Source organism: Lissotriton vulgaris, chromosome 10 (genome assembly GCF_964263255.1).
Source record: "Lissotriton vulgaris chromosome 10, aLisVul1.2, whole genome shotgun sequence".
NCBI lineage: Eukaryota > Metazoa > Chordata > Amphibia > Caudata > Salamandridae > Lissotriton > Lissotriton vulgaris.
In genome coordinates, this window is record NC_141698.1 from 32,802,322 (window position 1) to 32,815,043 (window position 12,722).

Here is a 12,722-nt window from a genome sequence, read left to right on the forward strand (position 1 = left end):
TGTGATTATTGTTTTAGCTTTGTTTTGTTTTCTCTTATAATTGTCTTGTTGTTATTAGAAGGGAGATGTGTGGCATCCTGGTCCTGTGTGTCTGTGCCTCATGACATAGCTGCGCTGATGTCATGAGACACTGGATTCTCAGATGGAATGTTATCCTTTGACCACTAAGCAGTTGCTATCTTACTTTATTGCTGGCTGGATGTTCACCTGTGGATGGGATCTTTTCTTGGAATAAACCTCTACTTTTTACCTACAAGTTGTGGATCCTTATTTTACACCTACCCTATAAATCCCTAGTAGATAATAGGGCAGGGGGATTAAAACTACCTATAAGTCCCTAGTATATAATAGGACGTGGTAGTTTAGAGGCCAGCAGCCTTTTCTGCACTTGCTTGTGTGTACTGCTGAGAGCCTGGGGTCGTTTGAAAAGCAGGCATGTGTTGCAGCAGTGCTTTTAAATGTAAATTGTGCCAAAACTCGACTGTGGTGGTATGGGCACTTAAACAGTGTTTACCTACAATATTATGGCATTTTAGATAACCCCAGGGCCTCCCCTAGGTGTCCCAGGCGGTAGGGGGTCATGTCATTATAAGGAGGGCCCTTATAAAAGATGGTCTATATGCCATGGTGATAGAGAAACCGTACATTTCACTTTCCCCTTTGTAGTAAAGGGCCTTCCAAAATCGACGTTGATGCTAAGAGCACTGTGAAGTGAGCATCTACACTTCTTTTGCATATTCAGGACCCCTAAAATCTCCCCTATGTGTTCCAAGGGGTACACAGACAAAATATCGATTTTTAAATATCGATATACAAAAATATCGAAGTTTAAATATCGATGGGACAAAATATCGAAGGTAAGTAATATCGACAGTCTTAATATCGATATTAGTATGATATCAGTAATATCGAAGTTTTAAATATCGATGTCAATAATATCGAAATAAATAACTTCGATGTTACTAATATCAATTTTTAAATAAATTTAGTGTATATTATATTGTATTTATTATATTTTATTATTTCTTTTTAATGTAATTTAATTAAATATTGTCTTTTACTACTGTAGCGGGTTGTGGGTTTATAGGGGAATAGGGTGGGAAGTAATTTAATTATGTTACATTCATTATTAATTAGTAGGAATTATTAATTAATTAATTGAGAAATAATTTTTTATTAATTTTAATTAATTGGTTAATTGATAAATATGTTCTGTAGCGGGTTATGGGTTTATAGGGGAATAGGGTGGGAAGTAATTTAATAACAATTAATTAATTAATATATGTTTGTACATATTTTAATTAATAATTAATTGGTAAATATAATTAGTTAATTAACTAATATAATTTTGTACATATTTATAATTATTAATTAGTTGGTAATTAATTAATATTAATTATTTAATTACATTAATTATAGTAATTCTTTTTATATATACATTTTTGTTATTCTTAATTAATTAATTGGGAAAAATAATATTAAATATTAAATTAAATTAATTACAGCTAATGTGCTAATATATTTACTTTATTGTTATTGTTAATTAATAATTAATTGGTAATTAAATAATATTAATTAATTTTGGGTAAAGGAGTATTTTTAGGGTTCAGGGTCAGTTTTCAGTTTTTGGGTAAAGGGGTATTTTTAGGGTTCAGGGTCAGTTTTCAGTTTTTGGGTAAAGGGGTATTTTTAGGGTTCAGGGTCAGTTTTCAGTTTTTGGGTAAAGGGGTATTTTTAGGGTTCAGGGTCAGTTTTCAGTTCATGGGTAAAGGGGTATTTTTAGGGTTCAGGGTCAGTTTTCAGTTTTTGGGTAAAGGGGTATTTTTAGGGTTCAGGGTCAGTTTTCAGTTTTTGGGTAAAGGGGTATTTTTAGGGTTCAGGGTCAGTTTTCAGTTTTTGGGTAAAGGGACTTTTTTAGGGATAAGGGTCAGTTTTCAGTTTTTGGGTAAAGGGGTATTTTTAGGGTTCAGGGTCAGTTTTGGGTTTTTGGGGTACAGGGATATTTTTAGGGTTCAGGGTCAGTTTTGGGTTTTTGGGGTACAGGCATACAGGGTAAAAACAAAAAAATATTACATTAAATCAAATAAATAACATTAAAAAAAAAATTTTTACATTAAATTATTAAGTGTTTTATTTATTTTAAATGTATATGTATTAGTTTTAATTTTGTTTTAATATTTTTATTTAATATTTGTAAAATTATATGTATTTTAAAATTCTTTTTACATTATTATTAATCCATTTAAAAAAACGATATTTTTGATTCCGATATTTTTGTACTACGGTATTATTTTTTCGATATTTTTGTACTTACCTTTATGAAGATAGGATTCCGATATTTTTGATGTCGATATTTTTGCTCCGATATTTTTGTATTTCGATATTCTGTCTGTCGATATTATGTCAGACATTCGTTCCAAGGGTGTGGGGACCTTATAAAAATGTTTTATATACCCTGATGATGGAGGAATTGCAAATTGCAGTTCTCCCATTGATTGTAGCTGCCTAGCCGCATAAGATTACTTGGCAACACCGTTCAAGGACTTAGGAGAATGGTATTGATAAATCCAACAATATGCCAATATTTAATTTATCCTAATGTATACAGAAAATAATTCATAAGACTTTCTTGTCCGTAAGCCAAAATTCAGCCTTCCTGCCCTCTTTCCTGATTGGTCAGAGTCAAGAGGATTAGCCAGGCTGCTTTGATGAAGTGATAATTGGCTCACCCGTGGAGAGGCTACACAGGAATGCCATCGCAGAGGGGAGGGGTCGCAAAGCATGAACCTTCAAAGGGGGATAGGACGGGCAGGGCAGGCCAGGTCCATCTACCCCCAGCCCATCTGACCCAGCCAGATGGCAGGCTTAAAGCAGGAATTTACAGCTGGTAGGGGGAGGAGGGCTTTGGAAATGAGCCATACTGTAGGTTGGTTTAACTAGTGCTTGCTCCTCAGCTTAGATTTCGGCCATATTGAATTTTTGAGGAATAGTGCTTTCTGGGAGAAGACTATGCTACACTTTGAAGGAAGTGGTCATGCTCTGGAGTGTTGCCCGGCACCTCATTGGACAGGAGTGCTCTCCTGCCTGACTGTGGGGGACACTGAATAAATATGTGAGAGGAGCAGACCCTCTCAGTTCTGCTGCTTGAAACTAAGAGAAGAAGGCTTGCCAAACTGGAAACTTGATTTGCACCACCTCCCTGAAAGCTACAGGGTAACAGAGCTCACCTGGGTCACACCACCAGGAATCACCTGCCTGGAGTGCATCAAGTGGATTTGTAAGAGTTTTGTCCAGGTGCATTTGTGGGAAATGGGGTCCCAACCTTTCAAGGACCATCATGAAGCTGCCAGGCCCTTAGATTGTGTTTCGGATACTTTGGGCCTTCAAGAGGAACTTCAGGAAAAAGTTCCAGAAGTTTGGAGCAACGGCCAATCCTATGAGTTACTCACCGCTGTGCCTGGATGGATTGAGTATATGGCATGGCTGGTTGCACAACACCCCATCCTACGAGTTACCCAACGCTGCTCTTGGATGGACAGTGTATACAGCATAGCTGATTGAACAACGCCCATGTATGGGTTACCCACCGCTGCTGCTGGATGGACGGAGTATATGGAATGAATGGTTGCACAACGCCTTATGCTCCTGGGCTGACCTCTCGCAGCATCTTCTGTGGATGGTGTCACAATCCCAGTTCCTAGGATGCTCACTGCTGCTCCTGGGCTGTCCTCTCGCAGCATCTTCTGTGGATGGTTGCACAATCCCAGCTCCTAGAGGTTGCTCACCTCTGCTCTTGGGCTGAACTCTTGCAGCATCTTCTGTGGATGGTTCCACAATCTCAGCTCCTAGAGGTTGCTCACCTTTGCTCCTGGGCTGAACTCTTGCAGCATCTTCTGTGGATGGTTCCACAATCTCAGCTCCTAGAGGTTGCTCACCTTTGCTCCTGGGCTGAACTCTTGCAGCATCTTCTGTGGATGGTTCCACAATCTCAGCTCCTAGAGGTTGCTCACCTTTGCTCCTGGGCTGAACTCTTGCAGCATCTTCTGTGGATGGTGTCACAATCCCAGCTCCTAGGATGCTCACTGATGCTCCTAGGCTGACCTCTCGCAGCATCTTCTGTGGATGGTTCCACAATCCCAGCTCCTAGAGGTTGCTCGCTGCTCCTTCTAGGTGGACCCTCAGGGCTTGTTCTATGGCTGGTGGCACATTTCCCAATCCTGCTTGTATCTCACTGACACTCCTGTGTGGACCCTTAGGGCTTGTTCTGTAGCTTGTTGCACATGTCCCTTTACTACAGGATGCCTCAGGCACTCCATCGCGGACTCAACAGAGGGTCTAGAAGATGGCATCTCACGGGGGGAGGGGCACCCTTACACCCCGCAGCCTTTCCGATGCTCCTTACGCAGAGTGATTTACTTTAAGGTACAAATGATGTAAAAAAAGTGGTATCCCCATGCATACTTGTGTCATCTCACACATTACTACATCCACGCATAGTTGCAGCTTCACCCTACCGCTTCATGCTTTGATCGGTCTCGGCCATACATGCCTGGCGACAAAGCGTCCCCACATGGACCCGACAGCACCTACACTGCATGTATCCATGCCCTGGCATCTAAGGATTACAACTCCCGCCTTCAAACAGAGCATCAACACTGTATATACATATATACATATATATATATTTACGAGAAACTAGCGCATCGTGGTGCCGGTAGTCATTTTGCTGCGGTGCTTTAGTTTAGTAGCGCAGGCTACTTGTGCTTGCCCCTGGGCTGGCACACAAACTCTGCCATGCGCTGGCACAGGCACCCTTCCACCATGCTGCAAGGATGCCTGCGTTGTTGGGAGATTGTTTTTGTGCAGAAAGGGGCACCTTCCTGCACAAAAACAATCACTTGAGGTGATTTCCTCTTCCAATGCGTGCTGTACAATGCAGCACGCATTGAAAGAGGAGAAATGAAAACATTTCTCCTTTTTGCGCCTTGCTATGTAGCATTCTGACGCATTTCTAGGTCTACAATTTCTCGTAAATCTGGAAATGCATCCGTGGACATGGGTGTTGCGTGAGAACATCCACCGCAACACCCATGTCACGCCCCTAACACTCAAAGTGTTGCGAGAAAAGGGGCAATATTTACAAGCCCACGTAAAGCCACGCAGGGTGGCTTTGCGTGTGCTTGTAAATATCACGCAGCAGGTTTCGCCGCCATTGTGTCACACAACGTGACGCACTGTCGATGGAAGGGGCTTGTAAATATACCCCATATTTACACACACACACACACACACACACACACACACACACACCCAGAGCGCCACACACACACACACACCCACACACACACACACATATGAAGATGCATTCTATTGCATCCTTAACCAATATGGTTTGCTGCACACCAGCCTCCATCTAAAGCAAAACATATTGGTACATTGCACAAAAAATACATTCAAAGAGGACGTTCCCTTGATTCTCCTAATTTTCTTTAATCATGTATTGATTTGATATTCTTTTGAGTCTGGTTCGGCTTCGGCGTTGTGTGCTGCACAAGACCAAACTCGATTCCTATTAATGACATTTTTGGAAACGCGCGCTCTAAGCTGGCTTCTTGGCACGAGTAATAGACGCGTGCTGCCTCGTTAAATTACTTATGCATGCAGTATATGTTTTTTTTTACCTTCCTGGGCCCAAAGATGCGTTTCTACTAAAATTCCCCCTTCTCCTTCATCGGTTACAGTACATTATGCGTAAATATTCAGGGCATTAATGAGAGTGTTGCACGGAAGACGCTTGGCTATAAATAGACACAACAGAACCTGGAAATAATACAGAAATATTTTAAAAGCTGATGAAGGAAGATAGTGTCTAGTTTGGATCACCAGTGACAGTAATAAAAAAAATCTGCATAATTTCGGTACCTCCCTATAGCTTCAGCCTGAGCAATCCGACATTAGGATCCATGAATGTGACTATAACATCCATCCATCTTGGTAATTAGCCGTGCATAATAATGCAGTTATTGAGTGTGGGCGCATAATGGGAGGCGCAGCACTTAAAACAACATTGCTTATGCATGCAGCCGAGGTGACTGTGTTTGGGGGCATGGATTGCATACAACGACACACACACACAAGTGTGTCTCCCTATTCAGAGACTTGCATTTTGATACCGACTCCCCAAACCGTTAAAAATGCACTCCTGTTGTTTTCTTCCTACGATCAAAGACAAAATCTTAAACTTACTACTTTTGGTATTCACACATGGCATTTAGTAGTTGTAAAGTTAGGATTTTGTCTTAAGTTTGACTTAGGACAAACTTAAGACAGACTCAAGACAAACTTAAGACAGATCCTAACTTAAGTTACAGCTACAAAAACAACACACCAGAAACAATCCAAAGTGCAGGAGGCTGTCGGTCAGCTGCATAAACACAAGGACAGGAGGCAGTCGGTCACCTGTGCGAACACGAGTGCAGGAGGCTGTCGGTCACCTGCATAAACACAAGGGCAGGAAGCAGTCGGTCACCTGTGTGAACACGAGGACAGGAGGCATTCGGTCGCCTGCATAAACACCAGGGCAGGAGGCAGTCGGTCACCTGTGTGAACACGAGGACAGGAGGCAGTTGGTCACCTGCATAAACACAAGGGCAGGAGGCAGTTGGTCACCGGCATAAACACAAGGGCGGGAGGCAGTCGGTCACCTGTGTGAACACGAGGACAGGAGGCAGTTGGTCACCTGCATAAACACAAGGGCAGGAGGCAGTCGGTCACGGCATAAACACAAGGGCAGGAGGCTGTCAGTCACCTGCATAAATACAAGGGCAGGAGGCAGTCTGTCACCTGCATAAACACCAGGGCAGGAGGCAGTCGGTCACCTGCATAAACACCAGGGCAGGAGGTAGTCGGTCACCTGTGTGAACACGAGGACAGGAGGCAGTCGGTCACCTGTGTCACTCTCCATCTCCTGCATGACACAAGAGGGAGGGCTGACAGTCTTCTGTTTCTGCATAAATTAGAGTACAGAGGGGGTCAGTCTCATGCCCCTGTATGCACAAGAGTGCAGGAGGTGGTCAATCTTATGCATCTGCATAAACATGAGGGTGTGCAGTAATGGGTCTCCTACTATTGCACAAAAACGATGGCAAGATGTGGTTGGTCTTATGCCCCTGTATAGGTATCAGGACAAGGGGTGGTCAGTCTTCTATACCTGTATAAACACGAAGGGTGACCTGAGATGGGTCTCCTTCCCTTGCATAGACATGAGGGCAGGGGGTCGTCAGAGTCATGCCAGCACATAAACATGAGGGTGTGCAGTAATAATGGGTGTCCCGCCCTTGCATAGACATGAGGGCAGGGGGTGGTCAGAGTACTGTCACTGCATAATCACGAGGGCATGAGGTGGTCAGTCTTCTGCATAAACATGAGGCAGGACGAAGGAGCACTTATGCTCCAGACCTCAGTTTGCTCTCAGTAACCATCCATCCATGGGGCTAATATTGCTCTGGTAGCCTCACTTTGACACTTGACATGCCTTTGACCCTTGCCCTCCTTCCAAGGGCATATCAAGTGTCAGTGGCTACCACAGTGATGCTGACTCGTGAGATAAAGTGGGACATTTTGATGTTAAATCTCAGGTGTGGGGAGGCACGCTACAGAGCGGAGGGATACTTATGAGTATGGGTGAGACGTCTGTTCCCTGTGTAATCTCCACCCCCTTGACATCCTCTTCCTCTGCAGGCGAAGAGCGGATTGGCAAGGACTCGCTGTACGAGCAGGAGGGCAAGGTGCAGTTCGTGATCGACGCAGTCTATGCCATGGCGCACGCCCTGCATAACATGCACAACGACCTGTGCCCCGGCTCCATGGGCGTCTGCGACCAGATGGACCCCATGAATGGTCGAAAGCTGCTGCGCTACATCCGGGGTGTCAACTTCAACGGTGAGTCCCCCGCGAGCCACCCTTAGACGTCACTCCATGAGCGCGCAATGCGTATGCTGACTCTGTGCACTGCCCTATGCATTGCTGTATGCGCATTGGAACCATCACCGTGCATGTCATCATAAACCTACATTTGTATCTGTCAGAACCCTACAGAGCAATCAGCATCACTCTGCCTTGGATGAGACTTAAGGAATAATGCATAAGACCTGTGCACACTGACACTCGAGAGCTGCTGTACATAATTACTCTATATGTATTAGAATTGCAAAATGACCTCACTATGTGCAAGGTGCTTTGCATTAATCCAGATACGTGGCAGCCCTGAGACTCCCACTGCACTGTGCACACCTACGCGCCACAGCCTTTGAAGAAACAGCCTCAATCTGTACAAAGTTTTATGCATTATTGTGTGGAAGGGTGTACAGTAGCATTACAGTGTAAACAATCCTGTGCATTATTCTATATGTTGCATAGGGTCTGTAACATCAACCCCTGACGAGATGTTGAAGCGCTTTTCAGCGAGTAGCACACTACTCTGGAACCCAAAAAGGATGAGTGGTGGATGAGTACAGGGAACCATGAGTTCATTGGAGCGGTGGACATGCGAGTCTGTTGGTTGGATTGAAAAGGATAATGTTGGGAGGGAAGGGTCTAGAAAGTGTTATTTGGGACATGAAAGCAGCAGGAAGAGGTTTGGGGTGAGTCGAAGGAGAGATGGAGGAGGCAGGACTCTAGAAAGGGCTTTTTTGTGGATCATAGTAGTGTAATGAGTCAGAGAGTGGAGGTAGAGGATCTATTGAGAGAGGCAGAGGATGACAGAGCAGTGCTTAAAATGTGCACAACGCGATAGACGTCAGAGGAGCATTATCAATACCATAATCTCCTCCAACCAATGTCTGTGCATTCACGGTGGAGCCGTCCCTGACAGATAGCTGCCCTTTGGAATGGATACCACCCCTCTCATGTGTAGATAAGGCATTGGAACCTCCAGGAAACACCTAAAGGCCTTCTCGTCTTAGATTACTACAGCCCAGGACCCCGCTTCCAGCGACGTTTCTCTAGGCAGCGCCGAGAGGCCCCAGGGTGATTCGCGCGCTATAAAAGAGTATCTAACATAACATTGTGCAACCCCCAGATAGGGGTGGGATTCACTGAGCAGTGTGGATGTGAGAAGAGCATGATGGATCCGAGGGGGAGGCAACACAGTAAAGAAAGGAGAAGGAATTCAAAGAAGGAATGTTGACGGGGAGAGCGATTGAGGGATGGAGGGATGGATGAAGGAACGAATGATGGATGACAGAAAGAGGGAGCAGAGGACTGATGAACGATGGAGAGAGAGATAGATGGAAAAAAGAATGATGAGTGGAGAGAAGGAGGTACTGAAGAAGAGAAGGATGGATAAATGGAGAGAGGGATGGAAGGGGGTAGTGATGGATGGATGGGTGAATGGATGGATGACCAAAATCTTTGATAATTGAGGTGTGAAGGGAACAATTCAGCCACATTGTTTTCAGAAGGACCTCGGGCAAGCAACTGAGCTCATCCCAGGCTTGCTCCCCTCTCTCAGTCGCTCCTTGCCTTTCACGATATGGCTCAACTGGGAGGTTTTCTGTCCCATGATTGCTTTGCAGCCAGGGAACTGACGCATGCTGACACCTTCCCCCCATGTCACTTGTAGCATGCCAATGTTTTTATTATTTCAGCTGGACCGGTGCAGAAGGCGTGCACCGAGGCATTTTGTGAATGCGACTCCAGCAATGAAGGTCGCATTAGAGATGGTGGCCTCATGATGTTTGTACCCCCAGGGCACTTTGGTATTAGCAAAGGAGTCTGCAGACACTTGTGCTGTCCCTTCTGTAATATAATTGGTGCTGCTGATAAAAATGCGCCCGTACAATTTTAAAGGGGCATTCCCTGACTTGCAAGCCAATGAGGGAATCCTTTGCCTTTGCGTCTGGGCCATATTACAGATAGAGGCGCTGAGGTCATTGGGAAATGCAGTGACTGTGCCACAAGAAGGTGGCTCATAGTTGGTGCCACCCCCCCACACATCCAAAGGTGTCCCTTGAAAGTGAGGAAAGGGGGTCTCAGGATACCCCAGGCATCCTCCTGCAGGTGGGCGCAGTCATTCTCTGCTCCCCGTTGAAATGCAGGCTGGGGTGCCCCCTGTGCACCTTCGCACCGACTCTGGTGCAATGGGGCGCACTTTCCCGGTCCGTGCCTGGCACACACACTTAAGTGTGCACAGAGGAGGACTGGCACTATATCTGTGACGCAGCCCCTGCTATCCCTCGCAGGATCCCTCACTGCATCTGCAAGCATTCAGTACAACTTGCAGGGGAATGCAGCCTCATTAATATGCATAATGGAGGATTCATGAAAATCCCATCGAGAGGGATTTTTGTGACGTGCAGATCACACATGGCGCTTAGCAGTGAGTTCATAACCCACTCGAGATGCTTCAAAGGGCTAAGCAGGAATATATTGGTAAAATATACCAAATAAAAGACGAAAAGGAAAACCAAAATGCTGCGTCATGATTCAGTACCATGAAGGTTGCCTGTGACCTCCAGAGTATTTCAAAGGTCACGCACCTTCCATTCTTCGAGACTGGTAAACAGAGCATTATTCATTGTTAATAGTATCGAGAGTGCTTAGAAGTACACTGTGTGCTTTGCGGAAGCGCGTTAATATCAGAGTTGAATACATATATTCCTGTATATGTGACTCGTCTCACTGCCCCCAAGAGTGAAATAGAGTATTAGATTTTTATAAATCGGAATATAGACCCACTTCTAATAATGTCGGGTTGATGGCAGATTTGTGATGGGGCTTCCTATGAAATTAACTCCTGGCATTAGGATTATGAGTTCCCATTTCTTGTTAATCAAACTTTTTCCTCTGTAACCATAATTCAGCTTAGACAGAGAGAGGGCTGCTCGGCTTTTTGTGCTGCGCTCAGCGCAGTTTCTTTAATCTGCAATGTAATGCAGAAAGGCGTTTTTGTGGCCTAGAGCGATCTCGCCGGCCTCTTGCAAAAAAAAGATATATTTCTATAATAATATATATATATATATATATATATATACACACACATAGAAAGGGAGCGGAGAGAGAGAGAGAGAGCGAGAAAGAGAGAGAGAGAACCAGAGAGAGAGAGAGAGAGAGAGACAGAGAGAGAGAACGAGAGAGAAAGAACGAGAAAGAGAGACAGAGAACAAACGCAAAGGGAGAGAATGGGAGAGAGAGAACGAGAGAGAGAGAGAGAGAACGAGAGAGAGAAAGGGAGAGAGAACGAGAGAGAGAGAACGAGAAAGACAGACAGAGAGAGACACAAAGAGAGAGAAAGAGAGGGAGAACGAGAGAGAGAACGAGAGAGAGAAAGGGAGAGAGAACGAGAGAGACAGAGGAACACAGAGAGAGAGAGGGAGGGAGAGAGTGATATGAGAGAGAGAGGGAGGGAGAGAGTGATATGAGAGAGAGAGGGAGGGAGAGAGTGATATGAGAGAGAGAGGGTGGGGGGGGGGGAGAGTGGGGCTGCCTTGGGCCGGTCCACAGTCTGTTCAGCTGTTTGTCACTTTGCTTCCGCCCACCAGTGCTTACACTCTGGGAGAATGGGTTTGCCCTTCTCAGCCATTTAGAAAAGGGGGTGGTGATGAACAGAGTGTCTGAGTTAAACAGACCACTCTTACCCAGTCCAAAGATCAGGGCTTGATCCATCACCGTTATTTATCTCACTGCCCCATCCCAGCTCAGAACCTTCTCAGCCATTGGCTCTTTTGCGATGTCAGTGAAGGCACTTTGGGGCTTATTTACAAGGCCCTTGCGCCACTTTTGCATCATTTTTAACATTGGAAAAATGACGCAAAAGTGGCGCAAGGGGCTTGTAAATCTGCCCCTTCGTCTTATTACCGGTGCGCAGCCACCTACAAAAGGTCCACTTCCGTGCTTGTTAGTAGTTTGTTGTTCTCTTTAAACCATGCGGTGCAGAATTACAGAAGCCACCTTGGTAGAGCTATGCCCTGAGGTGCTGCTGAGCAGTAGGCTTGGTGTGCTGTTTTGGTTCTGTTATTTTTGTACTGCTGTGCTTAGATTTGCTCAGTTCAGCAATTCCTTAGTTGAACTGGTTAACTCAAAGGATAGTCCAGCCCAGTTTTTCTTTTCATTATGATGCTTCCAGCTTTGGTTCTCCTATTGTAGATGTAGGACTACGAGTGCCAAAATGCAAAGAAAAAAAACAGAACTGAAAGAACCGTTCCAGATGAGTTAAGAACCCATCTCCCGGAAAAACTAAAAAAATCACGTGGTTCGTCGAAGGGAAGAGATTGGAAACCGTTACCGCCTATAAGTATCTGGGGGTGTGGATCGACCACAAAGGGAGAACCTCTGTGCATATAACCGAGATGCAAGCTGTTGCTCGCTCCCTGGAAGGGGCCTTTATAAGAAGGAAAAGCGCTCTGCACTCCCAGGACCTAGTACCATTAATAAAACTGATTTCAGCAAAATTTCTTCCCACAATCTCCTTCGGTGCAATAACATTTAAGGACAAAATGAACAATTGGTTGGACAGAGCTTAATCGTCGTGCTTCCACAGGGTCTTTCGACTGCCAACTTCAACCGCCCATGCCCAAATCCGAAAATAATTTTTACTGTCCTCCCAGAGATGGATAATGAGCGCACGCTACATCAGTTATTGCTTAAAAACTAAGCATGCTAACCGTTACACCTTAAAGAGCTGTTTATGGTCAGTCTTTAGTAACCATAAAACCTCCTGGAGT

At 44.9% G+C, this 12,722-nt stretch overlaps 1 protein-coding gene across 2 annotated transcripts in view; it reads left to right on the forward strand.

Annotated features, from left to right (window-relative positions):
- LOC147684426 (metabotropic glutamate receptor 6-like) overlaps positions 1-12,722 on the forward strand; it is a 197,328-nt gene that overhangs the window by 129,357 nt on the left and 55,249 nt on the right. For both annotated transcript variants that reach the window (XM_086940357.1, XM_086940356.1), the window contains exon 6: positions 7,741-7,941. In XM_086940357.1, the coding sequence (XP_086796483.1) occupies positions 7,741-7,941 (201 nt within the window). The remainder of the gene's footprint in view (positions 1-7,740; positions 7,942-12,722) is intronic.